The sequence below is a fragment of the Heptranchias perlo genome, chromosome 5 (genome assembly GCF_035084215.1).
Source record: "Heptranchias perlo isolate sHepPer1 chromosome 5, sHepPer1.hap1, whole genome shotgun sequence".
Lineage (NCBI taxonomy): Eukaryota > Metazoa > Chordata > Chondrichthyes > Hexanchiformes > Hexanchidae > Heptranchias > Heptranchias perlo.
In genome coordinates, this window is record NC_090329.1 from 64,682,501 (window position 1) to 64,705,906 (window position 23,406).

Here is a 23,406-nt window from a genome sequence, read left to right on the forward strand (position 1 = left end):
GATATGAAAACTTAAAGGGACTGCTGATGGCCACTCACAAGACGGCACAGTAAACTTTCAATTGCCTTTGGTGGGGCTAGGAGGAGCAGGAACGCTCCTCTTGGGCTCTCCCAAAAAACTCCAGCTAACTGCTGGTCTGTTTGTGGCCCCCACCTGGGTCGCATGCTCCCGCCCCCACCCCGGCCCCACCTGCCAGCTGGCTCAGCCTAGAAGCTGGCTGATTTCTCACCCTCCTAGAACTGGCGAGCTGCAGTGGGGTGCCATCCTAATGAGGCCTGGGCTTCAAAATGGCTCAGGCCTCATGCCAGCAAGAATGGGCAGGCGGAGCTCTGTCAATTTCATGCCCATTTTGGGCACTACCTGAAAATTGCCCTCCTGGTCTCTCAGAAATCCTGCAACACAAACTGGGAGGTTGCATAGGCTCATAAGGTATGAGACGACCAGTTATGCAATGTAGATAGGTTGACTCCTTACTTTCACCTGGTCACGGTGAATGGGAAGCAGGTAAGGAGGTTTTGAGACCTGGCTGCTTTTTCATAATAGTACATGGTAGCCTGGTGAAGGACTACCACTACGAAAAGGGCAAAATTGCCTGCATTCAGGGACTGGGGATGACCACAGACATACCGTAGCCAGAATTTGGTTGGAATATTTTGGTTACTCAGGGCTCACAGAAGTGGGAGTTTATTTGTCCATGCTGTTTGATGTTTTAATAAGGAATGTTGTAGATAAGAGGGTGTTATAAACACGTAGCTCAGGGTGATGCAGCCCATGGCTGGCGTAATTGGTTCAGCACAAGCAGAAGTCGATGACCAAGTTGCACAAAGCTCGTGGCTCACACACACATGAAGAAACTCTAGGGCTGAGCCAATTTCAAGTGGAGGGCCTACATGGTCAGCTCCAAGCCCCGTGGAAATGGGTGGGGCAGCTGCAAGCAGTGAGCCAAATGATGGAATACCATTCAGAGAGGTCTAGATGGTGCTAACCAAGGGGTTTCAAGAAGGTTCAGCTGGCCACGCTCAAGGGTTCAGGAAAAGGCAGAAAGAAAACTCACCCCTCACCTCAGGGATTGAATTTAAAAGGCAACGTGTTCTGGGACAATGTGTACAGTCGCACAGGAGGACGCAGGCTGTTCAGGAAACAGGTCTGCACCGTACTTCAGGCAGGACGAAAAAGACATGTGACTCACCCACGCAAGACTGAGACATGGGAAGCCAAGTGGTACAGTGCTTAGCCGGATCACAGGGCAAGCTGTGCTTATGGGCACCCGTATCTCATTTAGGTGGCAGATGGACAGGTAGAGGCAGCTTGTAGCAGGACCCATGAGCAGCACCTAGCTGTTGTCCCAGATGAAGGTGGTCTAGCCAAGGGGGTCGCCTAGGCAATTTGAGCCCAACCATACATGGCAGGTGCACCCTGCTGCAGAATATGTGGAACTATAGTTGGTGCAAGGGGTCAGTGGCACCAGGTGTAGGGGTTGCATGTCTCTCAGGCTGGTTTCCATGCAGCTCAGAGGATCTTGGGGGTTCAGTAGCATCAGTGGTCATGGTGGCTTGCCTAGTGATGAGTGCACAAGCTCCCTCGCAAGCTGAAGGGACCTACCCTGGGGGAGGAGATAAGTCACATTTCAGTTTTTTTTTGACCATTTTTCCCCAGAATGGATTTAGGAAAATGAGTTATTCTCAGACCCTAAACTTGTAGCAGAAGGCCAATGACAGACAATTCCTACTGAACACTGGGGATCAGGAATCACCCAACACAGGCTAACATTGCTTAAGATTTACAGTTTTCTGGGGAAACAACATTAAAGCTTAGCTCATTAGGCTTTTAATCACCTTTCGTTTCAATGCCTTTTGTTTTAAACTTGTGTGAATATGCTTTGCTCTAAAACACAACCATTAAATGTAACTTTTTTGTCCAATTCCTTTCTGTAGAAAAATGGTAAAAAAAATTCTGAAACGTGACAGCTAAGTACATTCGAGGGAACATGATAATTTAATTACCATCTATTGAATATGATCTTTAGCAGTTAAAAAGGTTTGTTTAACCAGTTCAACTCTCAGTTTCCAGAAACTGAGTAAAATGTAGAACCCTGATTTGGTTGGTTAAAAGGGAGAACTTAACAAGTCATTTTACATCATTACAGATGAATACAAGAGTAAAGTGGCCTGTGAAGATGACAAGCTACGACTGAATTGTAAACGGAGTATGGTGATAGCCATCTATTCTGCCATCTTTGGCCGGTCACAAGAGGGAAGCTTGGAATGCCCTTACCAGAACGTTGGAGCTCCAGCTATAGGTAAGTGTGATGCAATTACAAAGCTAAGCTGATCCATAAGAATAGACTGATTATATAACAAGGCAGGAGGGAAATGACAATAATCTGAGCAAGTTCTGTACACAGACTTAAACCAGATGGACTGAATGACCTTTTCTCATTCCAACTGTATATTGTTATGTCCTTCATTAACATTAACAAATCATTGGAATGTTGGGCTGAATGGCCTCCTCCTGTGCTGTACCTACTATGATACTATAAATTTACAGGGCTATGGGGAAAGAGCAGGCGAATGGGACTAATTGGATAGCTCTTTCAAAGAGCCAGCACAGACATGATGGGCTGAATGGCCGCCCCCTGTGCTGTACCTATATGATACTATGTCTTTTTTAGTATAGAAATTGGAATTAATTTCCCCTGATGCCTGAGTAAGTCTATTCAGTGAGTAGCTGAGCTTCACAGATTGGGAAGGTGCTGTTAGCTGATCTCAGCCAAATGTATAATAGATCTCAGTGCCCTGTAGTTAGCAAGGGAAAAATCAGCCAGGTATCTGTTCCTGTTCATTATCCAGTGACCACCAACCCCCCAACCCCACCCCTGCTGGAAGTGTACATGTGTGGACATTGGGTGAGGACAGGATCAGGCTCAGCTGTGAGTCTGAGGCTTTAAAGATAAGTAGCGATAGAGATAATCAAATACTATATACAACATGATGCGTCCACACTGGGACCATTGGAAATGTCATGCTAGGGAAGGCAGCTTATCCTGAATGTATAATGCAAGACTGAAGGTTAGATATGCATCATGTCATTTTGCTCGATTTACCTTTCATGGGTCGGGAGAAACTTTGAGAATCTGTCCTCCAGAGATTAAATGGGTTGTGTAGAGTTCATGGTGAAGTGCATTGTACACTATGGAAGGAGTGAGTTTGATGGGCCAAATGTTTTTTTTATTCCATGTTTTCTTATGTTCTTAGACTTGGCTTATGTTTAGTAACCAATACCAACATAACTGAAAATCAAATCTGAAGCAACAGTTACATTGTTCATGGGCTGGAACAACTTAACAGTAGGTTTGAGAAGATGTAGTCATTTGATCAGAACTAAAACTCCATTTGTATGATTAAGTATTTTGAATCTAAAAGAACTGTTCCAGCCAGGCTAAGTGGTTTCAAGACATAGACATAAGAGTCTTTAATTTCTTCTTTTCCACTTCCTGTGCTGGGTCATGTTCAATGCTTGATGATTGTTTTTAAAAACAAACAGGTTTAATAAGACAAATGAGCTTAGCCTTTCAAATAGCACTCATGCAGTGAAGAAATGTCCACTGGCAGCAAGTGTGTGCCATGTCTTTGGCATTTGGGGGCTTTTTTTTATACTTGAAACTGCTTGCTAATAATTCCACAAGTATTTATTCTCTTGGCATCTTATTAGACTGTTTCTTATGGCTCTCTTATATCTATTACTTTCCATTTCTACAGCTCTTTCCTGCCAAGGGTCAGTCCACCCTGTGTGTTTTATCATGATCTTCATTTCTTCCCTCCCCTGTTGTACATCTCACTCTTGGCTTGCACACTTCTTCTGATTTGATACTACCTTCAAAATGTGTAGATGCCAGCCGATCTTCCAAGTGTATAATTGGAGTAGGGTCTAGAGAGGAGTGTGCTGCTGGAGGTGAGAAGAAGCATAATTTAATAGGACAAAGTCAGCATGGCTTTATGAAGGGGAAGTCATGTCTGACAAATTTGCTTGAGTTCTTCGAGGATATAACGTATAGGGTGGTTAAAGGGGAACCAGTGGACATAGTGTATTTAGACTTCCAGAAGGCATTCGACAAGGTGCCACATAAAAGATTATTACTTAAGATAAAAAATCACGGGATTGGGGGTAATATTCTGGCATGGGTGGAGGATTGGTTATCGAACAGGAAGCAGAGAGTTGGGATAAATGGTTCATTTTCGGACTGGCAACCAGTAACCAGTGGTGTTCCACAGGGGTCGGTGCTGGGTCCCCAACTCTTTACAATCTATATTAACGATTTGGAGGAGGGGACCGAGTGCAACATATCAAAATTTGCAGATGATACAAAGATGGGAGGGAAAGTAGAGAGTGAGGAGGACATAAAAAACCTGCAAGGGGATATAGACAGGCTGGGTGAGTGGGCGGAGATTTGGCAGATGCAATATAATATTGGAAAATGTGAGGTTATGCACTTTGGCAGGAAAAATCAGAGAGCAAGTTATTTTCTTAATGGCGAGAGACTGGAAAGTACTGCAGTACAAAGGGATCTGGGGGTCCTAGTGCAAGAAAATCAAAAAGTTGGTATGCAGGTGCAGCAGGTGATCAAGAAAGCCAACGGAATGTTGGCTTTTATTGCTAGGGGGATAGAATATAAAAACAAGGAGGTATTGCTGCAGTTATATAAGATATTGGTGAGACCGCACCTGGAATACTGCATACAGTTTTGGTCTCCATACTTAAGAAAAGACATACTTGCTCTCGAGGCAGTACAAAGAAGGTTCACTCGGTTAATCCCGGGGATGAGGGGGCGGACATATGAGGAGAGGTTGAGTAGATTGGGACTCTACTCATTGGAGTTCAGAAGAATGAGAGGCGATCTTATTGAAACATATAAGATTGTGAAGGGTCTTGATCGGGTGGATGCAGTAAGGATGTTCCCAAAGATGGGTGAAACTAGAACTAGGGGGCATAATCTTAGAATAAGGGGCTGCTCTTTCAAAACTGAGATGAGGAGAAACATCTTCACTCAGAGGGTGGTAGGTCTATGGAATTTGCTGCCCCAGGAAGCTGTGGAAGCTACATCATTAGATAAATTTAAAACAGAAATAGACAGTTTCCTAGAAGTAAAGGGAATTAGGGGTTATGGGGAGCGGGCAGGAAATTGGACATGAAGCTGAGTTCGGATCGGTCAATGCCCTGTGGGTGGCGGAGAGGGCCCAGGGGCTATGTGGCCGGGTCCTGCTCCGACTTCTTGTGTTCTTTAGATTTGTGGTTGGGATCAGATCAGCCATGATCTTATTGAATGGCGGAGCAGGCTCGAGGGGCCGATTGGCCTACTCCTGCTCCAATTTCTTATGTTCTTATGTTCTTATGTAAGCGACGGGGAAGGGTAAAGATGGCTGGGAGAATAAGGCTAGAAGCTGGGAGGTGGAGGTTGAGGAGGGTTAGAGACTGGAGTGGCCAGGCAAAGTAGAGCATAGATGGAGTTAGGGACAGGGAGGAAAGTAGAGTAGGGTAGAAAGGACAAAGCAGGGTTAGAGGCTGGGGGACAAAGGGAAGGTAGAGTAGAGTTAAATGCTGGGGGTGGTATTATTATGTGGGGCACAACCGGGGTTGGGGGAAGTGCTAGATATTGGCTGAGGTGGGTGACTGGGAGCTGGGGTTGGAGCCAGTGGAGTGAGGGGTGGGAGGAGCCAGACCTTGGAGAGGGGTGGAGGGAAGGATGAGGGGTGCTGGAGAAAGGGAGTATTTCTAACTTAATTTTCTGTGACGTGCTACAGTCAGTCTGTAAGTGTTCTATACTTGTATATATTTTTCAAAAACAAATGTTTAAAAATACAATATACATCTAAAAATGTATAGTATATTTATTATTATACAGTATTATGACATTATATAATAGAATATGATAGATTATATGTAAAATTAAATAGATTCTTAAAAAATGATTATATTATGTAAATTATTAAAATATTTCAAAATTACATAAGGTCCAATGTACAAAGCTGCCAATGTAATCATAGAGGGAAAGGGGTGGTAGGTAATGGGGCATAGGATAGATAATGGCAGAGGCAGGTGAAAAATGATTCCATAGAACCATAGAAAAGATACAGCACAAAAGGGGGCCATTCGGCCCATCATGTCTGCGCCGGCTCGAAGAACAACCAGGTGCCCATTCTAATCCCACCTTCCAGCATCCGGTCCATAGCCCTGCAGCTTACAGCACTTTAGGTGCAGGTCCAGATACTTTTTAAAAGAGTTAAGGGTCCCTGCCTCTACCACCAATTCGGGTAGCGAATTCCATACACCCACCACCCTCTGGGTAAAAAAGTTTTTTCTCATGTCCCCTCTAATCCTTCCGCCGATCAGCTTAAATCTATGTCCTCTAGTTCTTGAACTCTCCGCTAGGGGAAACAGGTACTTCCTGTCTAGTCTATCTAGGCCCCTCATAATTTTGTACACCTCAATCAAGTCTCCCCTCAGCCTCTTCTGCTCCAAGGAAAACAAACCCAGCCTATCCAATCTCTCCTCGTAGCTGCAATTTTCAAGCCCTGGCAACATTCTTGTAAATCTTCTCTGCACTCTCTCCAGAGCAATTATGTCCTTCCTGTAATGTGGTGACCAGAACTGCGCACAATACTCCAGCTGTGGCCTTACCAACGTTTTATACAGTTCCATCATTACATCCCTGCTTTTGTATTCTATACCTCGGCTAATAAGGGAGAGCATTCCGTATGCCTTCTTCACAACCTTATCTACCTGCACTGCCACCTTCAGGGACCTGTGCACATGCACTCCAAGGTCGCTCACTTCCTCTACTCCTCTCAGTATATTCCCATTTACTGCATATTCCCTTTTACTGTTTGCCCTCCCTAAGTGCATTACCTCACACTTTTCTGGGTTGAACTCCATTTGCCACTTTTCTGCCCACTCCACCAACCCATTGATATCTTCTTGGAGTCTACAGCTATCCTCTTCACTATCAACTACACTGCCAATTTTTGTGTCGTCTGCAAATTTGCCAATCATGCCCCCTACATTCAAGTCCAAATCATTAATATATACTACAAACAGCAAGCGACCCACCACTGAGCCCTGTGGCACATCACTGGAAACAGATTTCCATTCGCAAAGATATCCATCGACTTTTACCCTTTGTTTCCTGTTACTGAGCTAATTTTGGATTCAATTCTCCACATTTCCCTGTATCCCATGGGCTTTTACCTTTCTGACCAGTCTGCCATGTGGGACCTTGTCAAATGCCTTACTAAAATCCATCTAGACAACATCAACTGCAGTACCCTCATCAATCCTCCTTGTCACTTCCTCAAAGAATTTAATCAGATTTGTAAGGCATGACCTTCCCTGAACAAATCCATGCTGACTATCCCTGATTAAATCATGCCTTTCCAAGTGACAGTTTATCCTATCTCTCAGTATTGATTCTAATAGTTTGCCCACCACTGAGGTAAGACTGACCAGCCTTTAATTGTTCGGCATTTCTCTCGTAACCTTTTTAAACAATGGTATTACATTTGCAGTCTTCCAGCCCTCCGGTACCTCCCCTGTATCTAGTGAGGATTGGAAAATGATCCTCAGACCATCCGCTATTTCCTCCCTGGCTTCCTTCAATAGCCTAGGAAACAATCCATCCGGCCCTGGTGACTTATCAACTTTTAAGGATTCTAGTTCTTCCAGTACTTCCTCTCTTGTTACGTTTACCTTATCCAATATTTCACACCTCTCCTCTTTAACTACTATGTCCGAATCATCCCTTTCCTTTGTGAATACGGAGACAAAATATTCATTTAAAACCCTACCCACATCCTCTGCTTCTACACATAAGTTACCCTCATCATCCCTGATCGGTTTTCCTTAGCTATCTTCTTGTTCTTAATGTACTGATTAAACATCTTTGGGTTTTCTTTAATCTTACTAGCTAATATTTTTTCATGCCCTCTCTTTGCTCTCCTTATTTCCTTTTTTACATTATCCCTGTACTTTCTATACTCCTCTAGGCTTTCTGCAGTATTTAATTTTCTGTGACAGTCATAAGCTTTCTTTTTCTGCTTCATCTTGATCAGTGGTAGTAAGGCAGGAGAGTGGAGTCTGGTGTAGAAGACCAGAAAGGGCCCAAGACCACCTTGAGCAGCTAAATGTGTGCCTCGGAATGTCAAAGGGCCCAAATAAAAGCAGCAGGCCAAGAAGGCAGGAATAGGTTGGGAAGTGGATGACACTGGGGCTGGACAGCAAAGTTGCAGGGTGGTACACTGGAGGCTGAAAACAGGCTTGGCAAGTAGCAGCATCTTTACTGATTTAAATATGTATGTGTGTATGTGTATATATATATATATATATATGTGTGTGTGTATGTATGTATATATGTGTGTGTATGTGTGTGCGTGTATATATGAAAATACATAATAAAGAAACTGGAGGTCACCAGTCACATGGGAGAAAACAGCAGGTAATGGAGAGAGGGAGTGGGATGGGTCCATAGCTAGCGGCAGCAGCGGGACAGAGGTCTGAAAATGCCCAAAGTGATGCTCCAGGAAACCTGGAAGGGGGCAAAATTGTAAAAAAAAAGAAAGTGATTTAAATGTAAAATTTAGTTCTTATCTCCAATGCTTACCTTTACCAATATGGCTGAAACACTGGCAGTGCAGAAAGTTAAACTGCTCCACAGTGACACCCAGTGCAGACTCAAAGCTATTTTTAACAATTACATTACATAGAATTTATAGCACAGAAACAGGTCATACGGCTCAACTGGTCTATGCTGGTGTTTATGCTTCAAACGAGCCTCCTCCCACCCTACTCCATCTAACCCTATCAGCTTAACCTTCTATTCCTTTCTCCCTCATGTACTTATCCAGCTGCCCCTTAAATGTATCTATGCTATTTGCCTCAACTACTCCATGTGGTAGCAAGTTCTGCATTCTAACCACCCTCTGGATAACGAAGTTTCTTCTGAATTCCTTTCTGGATTTATTAGTGACTATCTTTTTTTTATAATCCCTAGTTTTGGGTTCCCCCAAAAGTGGAAACATTTGCTCTATGTCTACCCTATCAAACCCTTTCACAATTTTAAAGATCTCTATTAGGTCATCCCACAGCCTTCTCTTTTCTAGAGAAAAGAGCCCCCGCCTGTTCTATCCTTCCTGATAGTTATAGCCTCTCAGTTCTGGTAACATCCTTGTCAATCTTTTTTGCACCATAAACTCTCACTATAAAAAGAACAGCTATTGCGGGACATCAGGCATGAGTGATTGTGTGAAAGACAGCCGTGATATCTTTAGCATTGAAGATAACTATTTCAGCATCACCTATAGGTGTAACAGGAACTGCAGGGTTGATGATGGGTTTTTCGATAGGATCAAGATTGACGTGAGTTTTCAATTAAAAAGGTGTCCCCTGTTCCAAATTTTATAACAGCAGCTTTCATTATTATGATCAATTTTCAAAGCTCCTGTTTTTAAAACAGATTATGCTGAGAAGTCTTTGAATGAAATAATCCGTTTTGTATGAAGTGTAACTTACTACAGTATGCCAGAAAGTGAATATTTAATGCTAAATCGATTGGACCTACAATTTTATTTGCATGTTCTTGGTGAAAGCTAAATAGATGCCATTGAAATTTTTGTGACTGCCCTTTCTCTAGCACCTGGCTTCAGAAGTAACTTCCTATTAAACTGACTACTTGAAGACAACTCCAAAGAACGAGGTGGTGAGGGGTAAAGCTAACAAGAGGGTGCATACTATTCCCAGAGGAACCTGAAAGCTGCTTCAGATATTAGGAAATATTTTAGTAATTTGGAATGTTAGAACATAGAAATGTAGAAAATAGGAGCAGGAGTAGGCCATTCGGCCCCTCGAGCCTGCTCCGCCATTCAATATGATCATGGCTGATCCTCTATCTCAATACCATATTCTTGTTCTCTCCCCATACCCCTTGATGCCTTCTGTGTCTAAAAATCTATCTAGCTCCATCTTAAATATATTCAGTGACTTGGCCTCCACAGCCTTCTGTGGTAGAGAATTCCACAGGTTCACCACCCTCTGAGTGAAGAAATTTCTCATCTCAGTCCTAAATGCCCTACCCCATATCCTGAGACTGTGATCCCTCGTTCTGGACATCCCCAGCCAGGGAAAACATCCCCCCTGCATCCAGTCTGCCTAGCCCTGTCAGAATTTTATATGTTTCAATGAGATCCCCTCTCATTCTTCCAAACTCTAGTGAATACAGGCCTGGTCGACCCAATCTCTCCTCATATGACAGCCCTGCCATCCCAAGAATCAGTCTGGTGAACCTTTGCTGCACTTCCTCTATGACAAGTATATCCTTTTTTAGGTAAGGAGACCAAAACTGCACACAATACTCCAGGTGTGGTCTCACCAAGGCCCTGCATAACTGAAGTAAGACATCCTTGCTCCTGTACTCAAATCCTCTTGTAATGAAGGCCAACATACCATTTGCCTTCCTAACTGCTTGCTGCACCTGCATGTTTGCTTTCAGTGACTGGTGTACAAGGACACCCAGGATCCTTTGTACATGAACATTTCCCAATCTATCACCATTTAAATAATACTCTGCCTTTCTGTTTTTCCTTCCGAAGTTATCCACGTTATACTGCATCTGCCATGTATTTGCCCACTCACTCAACATGTCTAAATCGCCTTGAAGCCTCTTTGCATCCTCCTCACAATTCACAATCCCTCCTAGTTTTGTGTCGTCACCAAATTTGGAAATATTACATTTGGTTCCCTCATCCAAATCATTGATATATATTGTGAATAGCTGGGGTCCAACCACTGATCCCTGCGGTACCCCACTACTCACTGCCTGCCACCCCAAAAAAGACCCATTTATTCCTACTCTGTTTCCTGTCTGTCAACCAATTTTCAATCCATGCCAGTATATTACCCCCAATCCCATGTGCTTTAATTTTGCACACTAACCTCTTATGTGGGACTTTATCAAAGGCCTTCTGAAAATCCAAATACACCATATCCACTGGTTCTCCCTTATCTATTCTACCAGTTACATCCTCAAAAAAACTCCAGTAGATTTGTCAAACACGATCTCCCTGTCATAAATCCATGTTGACTTGATCTAATCCTGTTGATATTTTCTAAGTGCCCTGTTATCACATCCTTTATAATAGACTCGAGCATTTTCCCTACTACTGATGTTAGGCTAACCGGTCTGTAGTTCCCTGTTTTCTCTCTCCCTCCTTTTTAAAATAGTGGGGTTACATTTGCCACCCTCCAATCTGCAGGAACTGGAATTTTGGAAGATGATAACCAATGCATCCACTATTTCCATGGCTACCTCTTTTAGTACTCTGGGATGCAGATTATCAGGCCCTGGGGATTTATCGGCTTTCAGTCCCATTAATTTCTCCAGCACTTTTTTTACTAATACTAATTTCTTTTAATTCCTCCTTCTCACTAGACCCTTGGTTCCCTAGCATTTCTGGGAAGTTATTTGTGTCCTCTTCTGTGAAGACAGAACCAAAGTATTTGTTTAATTGCTCTGCCATTTCCTTGTTCCCATTATAAATTCTCCCGTTTATGACTGTATGGGACCTACATTTGTCTTCACTAATCTTTTTCTTTTTACATACTTGTAGAAGCGTTTACAGTCCACTTTTATGTTCCTTGCAAGTTTACTCTCATTCTCTATTTTTCCCCTCTTAATCAATTCCTTGGTCCTCTTTTGCTGAATTGTAAACTGCTCCCAATCCTCAGGCTTGCTACTTTTTCTAGCAACTTTATATGACTCCTCCTTGGATCTAATACTAACCTTAAATTATTTTGTTAGCCATGGTTGGGCCGCTTTTCCTTTTGTGTTTTTGCACCAGAAAGGAATGTATAACTGTTGCAATTCATGCATTCGTTCCTTAAATGTTAGCCATTGCCTATCCACCGTCATGCCTTTTAATGAAGCTTCCCAATTGATCATAGCCAACTCACTCCTCATACCTTCGTAATTTCCTTTGTTTAGATATCGGACCCTAGTTTCGGATTGGACTACTTCACTTTCCATCTTAATGAAGAATTCTATCATGTTATGGTCACTCTTCCCTAAAGGACCCCGCAGAACAAGGTTATTAATTAACCCCTTCTCATTGCACAATACCCAATCTAGGATAACCTGTTCCCTAGTTGGCTCCTCAACGTATTGGTCTAAAAATCCATCTCGTACACACTCCAGGAATTCATCCTCCACAGTATTATTGCTAATTTGGTTTGGCTAGTCTATATGTAGATTAAAGTCACCCATGACTACTGTAGTACCCTTGTTACATGCATCTCTAATTTCCTGTTTGATCCTATCCCCTACATTACCACTACTGTTTGGAGACCTATAGACAAGTCTGACCAATGTTTTCTGCCCCTTGGTGCTTCTTAACCCCACCCAGACTGATTTTACATCTTGATTTTCTGAGCCAATATCCTTTCTCGCTATTGCTCTGATCTCATCCTTTACTAACAACGCCACCCCACCTCCTTTTCCTTTTTGCCTGTCCTTCCTAAATATCGAATGCTCTTGGATGTTCAGCTCCCAGCCTTGGTCACCTTGCAGCCATGTCTCTGTAAATGCAATTATATCGTACCTGTTTACATCTATTTGCGCTCTTAATTCATCTACTTTATTACGATATGCATTCAGTTACAGTGGCCGCTAAATTGGGCTGTGTAGCGCCCGTAGTTTCGGCATTACATGGCCACTCCGGCATCCAAGATGGCATCTTGGATGTGCACGCACGTTTCCAGCGTGACTTGCGCCACATGCCGTCTTGGTATAGGAGTTAATGCTGGTGCAGATAATGAACACTGGAATCATGTAAAGTAGGGAGAAAATGGCTTCAATCAGTGTGCAATGCTGATTTAAAGTGATAGACACCATTTTGGCACTTAACGCTCAACTAATGCACAGCCTCATCCCCGACCATCTGAATGTGTCTTAGAGTGCCTGGAGGACCCCCCCACCAGCGTTGTTTAAAGTAATCATGCAGGATTCACAGGTTTGTGGCTGGATTATTGCATCTGGCTGCCGAGACATTTGTAACTGTTTTTGGAGGGACAGAGCCTAACATTTAGAGCCAGGACGTGCAGGAGTGAGGTTAGGAAACGCTTCTACACACAAAGGGTGGGAGAAGTTTGGAACGCTCTTCTGCAGAAGGCAGCTTATGTTAGCTCGCTTGTGAATGTTTAAATCTGAGATTGATAGATTTCTGTGAACCAAGGGTATTAAGGGATATGGGGCTAAGTTGGGTATATGGAGTTAGGTCACAGGTCCACCATGATCTCATTGAATGGTGGAACAGGCTCGAGGGGCTAAATGCCACTGCAAGAAAGCAGGATGTGTGTCTGGGTGATGTGCCTGTTAAGGTTGAATAGCTGCCAGTGTGTGTGGCCTGAGAGTTGTGGGTGGGCGGCTTGAAACAGTGATAATGTGTAAGGGTGAGAGGAAGCATCTGGTTGGAAGAGTTGAGTACTGATGGAAAGAGTTTGTTGGTATGTGGGTGATGGGGTGGGTGTAGTGCGTGGTGCAGTTGGTATCATACGCCACTTGGCAGTTGACCTCACTCACCTTGACCACTCATGTCAAAGCATTGAACTTCTTCCTGCACTGCATCCATGTTCATGATGCTGTGCGCCTGGCATTGACTTCGTCCCCTGCTGCCTCCCACTGCCTTTTGGATATATGTCTGGAAGGCTTCATGTCCCCCCAACCCCCACTCTGTGGATATAGGATGTCCCTCCTTCTGTCCACCTCTTGCACCATGGTCTTTAGCGCATCAGCAGAGAACCTTGCTGCACTCGCTCTCACAGGCCTGGCACCAACTCAGATTGGCAGATTGGTGAGGTCTGGCATGCAGATTGGCGGATGTGGGATTTAGTCGTGTGCAACCTTTATTCAATGTTTTAACATAACTCATCAGAGTGTAAACATAGGGATGGGACCTGCATCTGTGTTTTACATGTATGATTCTGATCTCCGTTCAGACTCCGTGCAGACAGTAGACTGTTATTTTCAGCAAATAACAGGTACCAGCTACCTTTTTAGAGATTTCGAAGAAACATCCTCCCTTTAAGAGATTGAGCTCCCCAAGGTGGTGGAAAGTGCAAATTGCATTGATTCCACGTGCAAGGCCCAGAATGGAACGCTGATTGCAGGTAAGTCCTGGGGTGGGCCGAAACTTGCATCCTGCCTGCGCAGGGGGTCATTGGGCGCGTGGTAATAGCACATCACGCTACCTATGCCCAAAAACGACCCCATCCAAATTTTCCCCCCGTGCCTTTAGATTTGTCTTTTTAACATTTTTAGACATCTTAACATTTTTTTTGTACTATGGCCCTATTTGTCTTATTACCATTTTTCCTTTCCTGAACTCTATTTGTTAGTGCACTCTTTTGTTTGTACGCTCTGTCCCTTCCTGACACAATCTGGTTATCCTGACCCCAATCACTTTCCTGCACTGCTTCCTTGTCTTTTCTCTTTAGCATTCTAGATTTCTCTCCACCGGGACCCTCCCCCACTTATTTAGTTTAAAGCTCTATCTACTTCTCTAGTTATTCGATTCGCTAGAACTCTGGTCCCAGCATGGTTCAGGTGTAGTCCGTCCCAGCGGAACAGCTCTCTCTTTCCCCAGTACTGGGTGCCAGTGCTCCATGAATTGAAACCCACTTCTCCCACACCAATCTTTGAGCCACGCATTCATCTCCCTGAACCTACTGACCCGATGCCCATTTGCTCGTGGCTCAAGTAATAATCCAGAGGTTATTACCTTTGTGGTTCTGCCTTTTAATTTTGTCCCTAGCTGCTCAAACTCTCTCGGCAGAACCTTTTTCTTAGTCCTACCTATGTCGTTGGTACCTACGTGGACCACGACAACTGGATCCTCCCTCTCCCACTCCACGTTCTTCTCCAGCCCGGAGGAGATGCCCTTAACCCTGACACCGGGTCGGCAACATAACCTTCAGGACTCATGCTTCTGGCTGCAGAGAACAGTGTCTGTGCACCTAACTATACTGTCACCTACTACAACCACCTTCCTTTTTACTCCCCCCACTTGAACGGCTTCCTATACCACGGTGCCGTGGTCAGCTTGCCGTCCTCCCTGCAGTCCCCACACTTGTCCACAAGGGTTGCAAGAACTTTGAATCTATTGGACAAGTGCAGGGACTGAGGCTCCTGCAATACTACCTCCAAATGTTCCAAAATAATCAAACCCTTGTTAATTCTTTTTCACGAAAGAGCCTTTGCAACCTTCTGCAATTGCTGAAACTAATAGACTGAACACTTCTGCGCTATACATATAATTATAAGTTTATAATTAGTATTAAATTCATTTTAATTTGGACTGATGAATTCGCTCTTCCTTCCATTAACATTGCACCAGTTCAAGTGTTGGGAAGTCTCTTCACTTATCATGGGAGGGGTAGGATATGATGAAGAATTGAGTCATACTTTTTTTTACAGTAGACTGATTAGTGCCACAGGAGAAATAAAATTAGCCTGGTTTACGTGGTTTGTATCATTGTAATCTACAGACAGAGAGTAAGAGACTATCAGCGTAAGATGCAGAATAAAAATAAATTAAAAGAATGACAGATACATGCAAATAAATCCTATTGCTGTGTAAATAGGCTCCAGCATCTGCAGTAGGCTATGATACTCAGTTACAGCTTGCAAGCTTTTACAGTAGCGCTGTAATAGTGGCGGACAGGCTTGAGGGGCTGAATGTTCCTACTCATGTTCCTATGTTGCACAGCAGATTTGTCTGAAATAAAGAATTGGTTTTCAGCCAAATTTATTTTTATTTGTATTGACCTTGTCAAGAGAGGTAATATTGTTTTAATTAAACATAAGTTTTATTACTGCAAAGATCTTGTCAGTAGTTTCCACCTAGTTGTTTATTTAGTTTGACTCATTTAATATGTCCATGCAGCTTGAAAATGAGGGTAAAGATATTCTGCATCTTATGCTGATAATCTCTTACTCTCTGTCTATAGATTATGATACAGGATTTAATAAATTGGAATGGTAATTTTTACCCTCTGGTGGCCTCTGTGAATTACACAAGACAATCTCCAAAGATAAATGGAAACATGCGAGTGATTTTTAACCAAAAAAAATGCAGAATTTGAAGAACTGACATGAATAAAAAGACCTATTATTTTGGGCACTTGGGAAGAAGGCAATTACATGTTCACAAAATACAAAAATATTAAACAATTTAAGGACATAAAGCATTTGAATCTTGTAATTTAATGCAATTTTCAGTTCAAAATGTTTTCTAACATATTCTGTACAAGTTCAGAATTAATATTTTACAGTGTTGCTACCTTGAAGGCTTGTGTGTAATAGCAGCATTTAGTATGGTGTGATATAGGACTCCTGCTCATGCTGCAATTAGAATGGCAGGTACAATCAATTGTGAACACCAGGCATGCACATGAGCTAAACTAAAAGAAACACATTTACTTCACTGCAGATATGTGGGAACTAGATGGATTATTGAGAACAAAATTACAGAGAACTGTGATGCTTCTCCTGGTGTGTTGCCAAGAATCTAGCAAATAACGGCAAACAGTGATGTCTCTGTGTACAGTATTAGAAATCATTTTCTTGGGCATAGCTTAAAGCAGTTTTTCTTTCATTCTTAGCTGTTTCACACAGAGAGGTAATAATGACTTCAGATTTGTACAAGAAGACTCCTTCACCATAGGCCTGGGGTCATGAACGCAGTATTGTATATTGTAATAAATGATGTTGGAGTAACTGGATCTGTTCATTTACTCAGCATGTGAAAGACACTTGTAATTAATCATTTCTACAGAAAAAAATCTACTAGCAGTCCTTTCAATGGTAAAAATAAGAGAGCTGACTCTGAGAAAGAGCTGAAAGAACATGCTTTTAGTGCAAAGCCACTACAGTTGGATGGAGGATGTCATGAGTTGAAGCCCTCAGGTTAAAGAGTTATGACAAGGCGAGGATCTGAGCGATGTCCTGTGGAACTGTCCAACTCCAGCATCTCATTTTTATTGTTCTTAATGAGAATCCACTTCTGTATTCAGCTGATCATGACCTTGTTGGAAGCCACTAAAACTGCAGTCAGACCCCAAATAGAAACTTGGCCCATCAGTTTTTATATATTAAAGGCCAAGGCCCATAGTGCAGGACACTGCTAAGATTGAAGAGTAGGCAAGAAAATGAGATAAATCAAGAAGTATTGGTTAGGTGGTGTCAAGTTTGGTTTCTAAGTGACTGTAGATTGCAGAAGGGGTGGAAGACTAATGTTTGGCTGCAGGTTTCCTGCAGAGCAGAGAATTCTTCTATTTCACTTTGAATTAGACCCTGACCTCAACAAACTGACCGATTCTAGATTGTCTTCGATTTTTGCTGTGGAATTTTGTGCTTCCTTAGAGTGGCTCCCTTCCCCTGCATTTGGGCTTCTGTACCCGGAAGTGCAACTCTATTCATGCATTATCATCAATGTAATCCAGTGGGATTAAGCAGTTGTTTCACATTGAAAGATTCCTGTGTGTTGCATACTTGACATGCCCAGCTAAAATTGCAACAGATTAGTAAGTGGACAGATGAAGCTAAATAAAGTTGTTTGTGGTGCAGCTGATACTCAGAATGCCTCAACATGATTTTCTTTTGGCAGCATGGTGATTCGTTTTTAAAGACCAAGTTAGAGTGTAGCAGAAATTGTAGTCTTGGAGAATTTCATTAATGCTCTCATTTACCTTGGAAAGTAGCCACCTTCGTCCAATGCAACTGTATTAAGCTTGCAAAAAGGTTATTCTTTTGTGTCTACGTGCAATGCCTGGCGGATGTTAGTGTAGCTGAGGAATAAAGTACAAGTTTTCACCTCATTTTTACATTTATTGAAACAGTGATGTGATGATCAATTAAACTTCAAATTTTGCATTGATTCAGTGTAGATTTTGCATTGCACCAGTGCAGATGCTGTGGTATAACTGCAGTATAAGGCAATCAATCTGAGCACAAATTAAGTAATGAGAAGTTAGTCTCATGTTAGATGTAGTATAACTGCAACTAATGCAAAATGAAACACCCAGGCTGTCTGTGAGCTTTCTTTTAATTTTAACAAAGAGCCAACAGGAAAGTCAACTCTTTGCTAACAACAAAAATGTGTTTTTGCCAGTGTTGGTGAGCAGAGCTCTGTATGTGTATTATGTTCATGTAGAGTTCTGCTTTGAGCACAGGGCACAACAGTATAACTAAATACTGATCACCTGCAATGTTGTCCAAAATGAATTAGCGTCGATCTGGCACCTGTAGAACAACTGCAGGGTAACCTACATATGTGAATACATTAAGAACCAGTTTTAAAGAAGGTTTGCTGCATTTTATTCACCTTAAGCAGAGAAAAGTTCCAATGCATGTACGGTGATTATAGCAATGGCTTATTGCCACGTTGGTGGAAACCTGGATGAATGACCAAGAAAAAGGCCATTTTCTGAAAACGTACCATCATCTGGCACTACATAACTCATCTTTTTGAGCCTGTAGATTTTGTGGTTCAATACCACTGGTTGGTTTGTCAGTAAACATTACTGTCTCTTGGTTTATAACTATCATGATAGAAGGAAAATATGCTATAATTATGGTTTGTTTCAGTAATATTGCCTGAGGGTCCAGGTGCAGCGGAATCCATTCTATTTATATTTTGGGTGTAAATCGGACGGGGAGGAGGAAATTAAACAGCACTGATGCACAAGCTTACACATGTACAGTATTTTAAAGTAGTCATTTACAATCTTGGTTCTGGCTTCTCTATCATACTCAATGCCTGTGGATGGGCCATAAAGGCAGCCATTAGAAAATGTAATTGCCAGCTTACATGAGTGGATTGAACTGTACAGTCTGCCAGTGGTTAAAACAGGTAGCAGCCTCTGCTTCTGCTGGCAATGTTTATTCTGCTGCTAAGGATACCTTGACTTCGAAAGCCACTGAGAAACACATATCTCCTTAGGCAGGTCTCAGAGGCTGTTAAGGCATCAGCACTAATACCTTAAGGTAATTGAGGCAGGCAACGCTTTATCACGCTGCCACTGAAGTCAGGGCTGCTGTCTATGGTAGCACTAAAAGGTAAATACCAGCGTTACTTTTGTGCGGTAATATATATTTTACTAAACACACTGAAGCTCCTTCCAGGAATTCCCGGGATTAGATGAGATGACACAGGATAATACTGTTGCTTTCGGATATTTGTGAAGTCATCAATTGTGCTTCTTCTCACTAAAGGTCACATTGAATTTGTTTCAATAATCATTTCACTGGATGCAGCCACCCCCCCCTACAGTTATCTGCTGCCCTGAATCTGTTCATGCACCAAGTGTTATTAAATTACACAGAGGGTGGTTTGAACGTGGAATTCTCTGCCTCACTTCATTGTTGAAGCAGAGTCCATCAATTTGTTTAAAAGGGAATTAGACAGATGGCTGAAAAAGATGACTATTAAAGGGTATGGGGAGTGAGCAGGGGAGTAACATTTGACTAGATGGCTCATGTGAAGAAAAACACTAGCACAGAGCTTATGGACCAAATGGCCTGTTTCTGCTCAGTAATATTCTGTGATTCCACTGGTCTAATGTAGGCACGAGGTTCCTCATAGAAAATGGCAGAGATTGATATTAGGCATCATTCCAGCTTTAGGTCCAAATATAAGTCCAACAACAAGAACTGGCATATTACAAACTCTGATTGTATTTGTCAGAATCAGTTGCAGATTCTTGACACATGGTTGAAGCCATTGTATATCTGGGCTAAGAATAAGGCCAGGAGTCTTCCCCCAGCTCAGCGGACCCTTTCTCCCTCCTTCAGAATTCTCGTTCCACCTGGACCCCTCCCTCTGGCCTCTTACCCTCTCTCGATCTTTTCATTGGGAACTGCTGGCATGATATTGGCCGTCTCAATTTCTCTACTCCCCTTACTTTAACCTACCTCCCTCTGAACTTGCAGCGCTCCGTTCTCTCAGGTCCAACCTGACATTGTCCATAATCCTGCTGGTGGTGAACAGACCTCTTCCTTGTGGAGGGTGACACCTCCTCCAGCTCCCCCTAGACTTCGACCCTCCCGTTGAACATCAAGCCATAGTTTCCCAGACCGTCACTGACCTCATCTCCTCATCCCCATGGCCTCCAACTTCATAGTCCCCCAACCCCACACTGCCTGTTTCTACCTCCTTTCCAAGATCCACAAACAGGACTGCCCCGGGAGACCCATAATTTCAGCCCCACTGAACTTATTTCTTCCTATCTCAACTCTTTTTTCTCCCGTTGTCCAGTCTCTTCCGACCTACATTTGCGACTCTTCCAACGCCCTCCGCCATTTTAACAGTTTCCAGTTCCCTGGCCCTAACCGTGGACGTCCAGTCCTTCTACACCTCCATCCCCCACTGCGACAGCCTGCGGGCCCTTTGCTTCTTCCTTGAACGGAGGCCCAACCAATCCCCATCCACCACCGCCCTCCTCCGCCTGGCTGAACTTGTTCTTACGTTGAATAACTTCTCATTTGACTCCACTCACTTCCTCCAAATAAAAGGTGTTGCTCTGGGAACCCATATGCGTCCTAGCTATGCCTGCCTTTTTATGGGATATGTGGAACATTTTTTGTTCCAGTCCTACTTAGATCCCCACCCTCAGCTCTTTTCTGGTACATTGATGACTGTATTGGTGCTGTTTCCTGCTCTCACCCCGAACTGGAAAATGTCATCAACTTTGCTTCCAATTTCCACCCTTCCCTCGCTTTCACATGGTCCATCTCCGACTCTTCCCATCCCTTCCTCGACTTCTCTATCTCCATTTCTGGGGATAGGCTGTCAACCAATATCTACTATAAGCCCACCGACTCCCACAACTACTCGACTCACCCTGCTTCCTGTAAGGACTCTATTCCCTTCTCCCAGTTTCTCTGTCTCTGTCACATCTGTTCTGACGATGCTACCTTTCACACCAGTGCTTCCAATATGTCTTCCTTTTTTCTCAACCGAGGATTCCCCTCCACTGTAGTTGACTGGGTCCTCGACCATGTCTGTCCCATTTCCCGCACTTCTGCCCTCACCCCTATCCTCCTTCCCAGAACCATGATAGGATCCCCCTTGTCCTCACCTCCCACCCCACCAGCCTCCACATTCAACATATCATCTTCCGCCACCTCCAGCGTGATCCCACCACCAAACACATCTTCCCCTCCCCTTTTAGCATTCCGAAGGGACCGCTCCCTCCGCGTCACCCTGGTCCACTCATCCATCACCTCCAACACCCGCTCTCCTTCCCACGGCTCCTTCCCGTGTGTGCACAGGGGATGCAACATCTGCCCTTTCACCTCTTCCCTTTCCACCATCCAGGGCCCCAAACACTCCTTCCAGGTGAAACAGCGGTTTATTTGTACTACTTTCAATTTAGTATGCTGTGTTCGCTGCTCACGATACAGTCTCCTCTACATTGGGGAAACGCAGATTGGATGATCGCTTTGCTGAACACCTCTGCTCACTCAGTCCGCATATGTGACCCTGACTTGCTGGTCGCTTGCCATTTTAATTCCCTGTCCCACTCTGACCTCTCTGTCCTCAGCCTCTTACACTGTTCCAAAGAAGCTCGAGGAACAGCACCTCACCTTTCGATTAGGCACTTTACAACCTTTAGACCTCAACATTGATTTCAATAACGTCAGATCATAACCACTGCTCCCATTTTTTTATTCGTTCGTGGGATGTGGGCGTCACTGGCAAGGCCAGCATTTATTGCCCATCCTCAATTGCCCTTGAAAAGGTGGTCGTGAGCTGCCTTGTTGAACCGCTGCAGTCCACGTGGTGAAGATTCTCCCACAGTGCTGTTAGGTAGGGAATTCCAGGTTTTAACCCAGCAATGATGAATGAACGGCGATATATTTCTAAGCAGGTGTTGGTAATGGTTCTGACGTTGCCATTTACAGCTCCTCTGGACCCCTCTTTTGTTTCTTAACCTGTTCCATTACCACCCTCTTTGCCTTGCACCATCATCCCTTTTGTCATTTAATCACTCCTGCCCTCTCAGAGACCTACCCTTTTGTTCTTTCCTCCCCTCCCCTTCCTCCTCCCACTTTGCCCGGCTCTGTACTTGCTTAAAAACTGTTCAATCTTCAACTTCTTCCAGTTCTGATGAAAGGTCATCAACCTGAATTGTTAACTCTGTTTCTTTCTCCACACATGCTGCCTGACTTGCTGAGTATTTCCAGCATTTTCTGTTTTTATTATGAAAGAATAAGCTAAACAGTTTGTCAGGAGCCAGGGCTCATATTTATCAAATGCACAAATGCTCTTTTAGGAACATAGGAACAGGAGTAGGCCATTCAACCCTTCAAGCCCGCTCCGCCATTTGTTAAGATCATGACTGATCTGTGATCAACTGCATATACCTGCCTTTGGCCCATATCCCTTAATACCTTTAGTTGGCAAAAAGCTATTCATCTCAGATTTAAAATTAGCAATTGAGCTGGCATCAATTGCCGTTTGCGGAAGAGAGTTCCAAACTTCTACCACCCTTTGTGTATAGAAGTGTTTTCTAATCTCACTCCTGAAAGGTCTGGCTCTAATTTTTAGACTCTGCCCCCTACTCCTAAAATCCCCAACCAGCGGAAATAGTTTCTCTCTATCTACCCTATCTGTTCCCCTTAATATCTTATAAACTTCGATCAGATCACCCCTTAACCTTCGAAACTCTAGAGAATACAACTCCAATTTGTGTAATCTCTCCTTGTAACTTAACCCTTGAAGTCCAGGTATCATTCTAGTAAACCTACGCTGCACTCCCTCCAAGGCTAATATGTCCTTCCGAAGGTGCGGTGCCCAGAACTGCTCACAGTACTCCAGGTGCAGTCTAACCAGGGTTTTGTATAGCTGCAGCATAACTTCTGCCCCCTTGTACTCTAGTCCTCTAGATATAAAGGCCAGCATTCCATTCGCCTTATTGATTATTTTCTGCACCTGTTCAAGACACTTCAATGATCTATGTACCTGAATCCCGAAGTCCCTTTGGACATCCACTGTTTTTAACTTTTCACCATTTAGAAAGTACCCTGTTCTATCCTTTTTTGGTCCAAAGTGGATGACCTCACATTTGCCTACATTGAATTCCATTTGCCACAGTTTTACCCATTCACCTAATCTATCAATATCCCTTTGTAATTTAATGTTTTCATCGACACTGCTTACAATGCCACCAATCTTTGTTGTGGAGATGCCGGTGATGGACTGGGGTTGACAATTGTAAACAATTTTACAACACCAAGTTATAGTCCAACAATTTTATTTTTAATCCCACAAGCTTTCGGAGGCCTCCTCCTTCCTCAGGTGAACGGTG

The 23,406-nt window shown here is 43.3% G+C and overlaps 1 protein-coding gene across 1 annotated transcript in view; it reads left to right on the forward strand.

Moving 5' to 3' along the window:
- Positions 1-23,406, forward strand: part of LOC137321818 (protein eva-1 homolog C) — a 338,629-nt gene that overhangs the window by 159,718 nt on the left and 155,505 nt on the right. Inside the window, exon 4 of the mRNA XM_067984520.1 lies at positions 2,147-2,299. Coding sequence (XP_067840621.1) covers positions 2,147-2,299 — 153 coding nt within the window. The remainder of the gene's footprint in view (positions 1-2,146; positions 2,300-23,406) is intronic.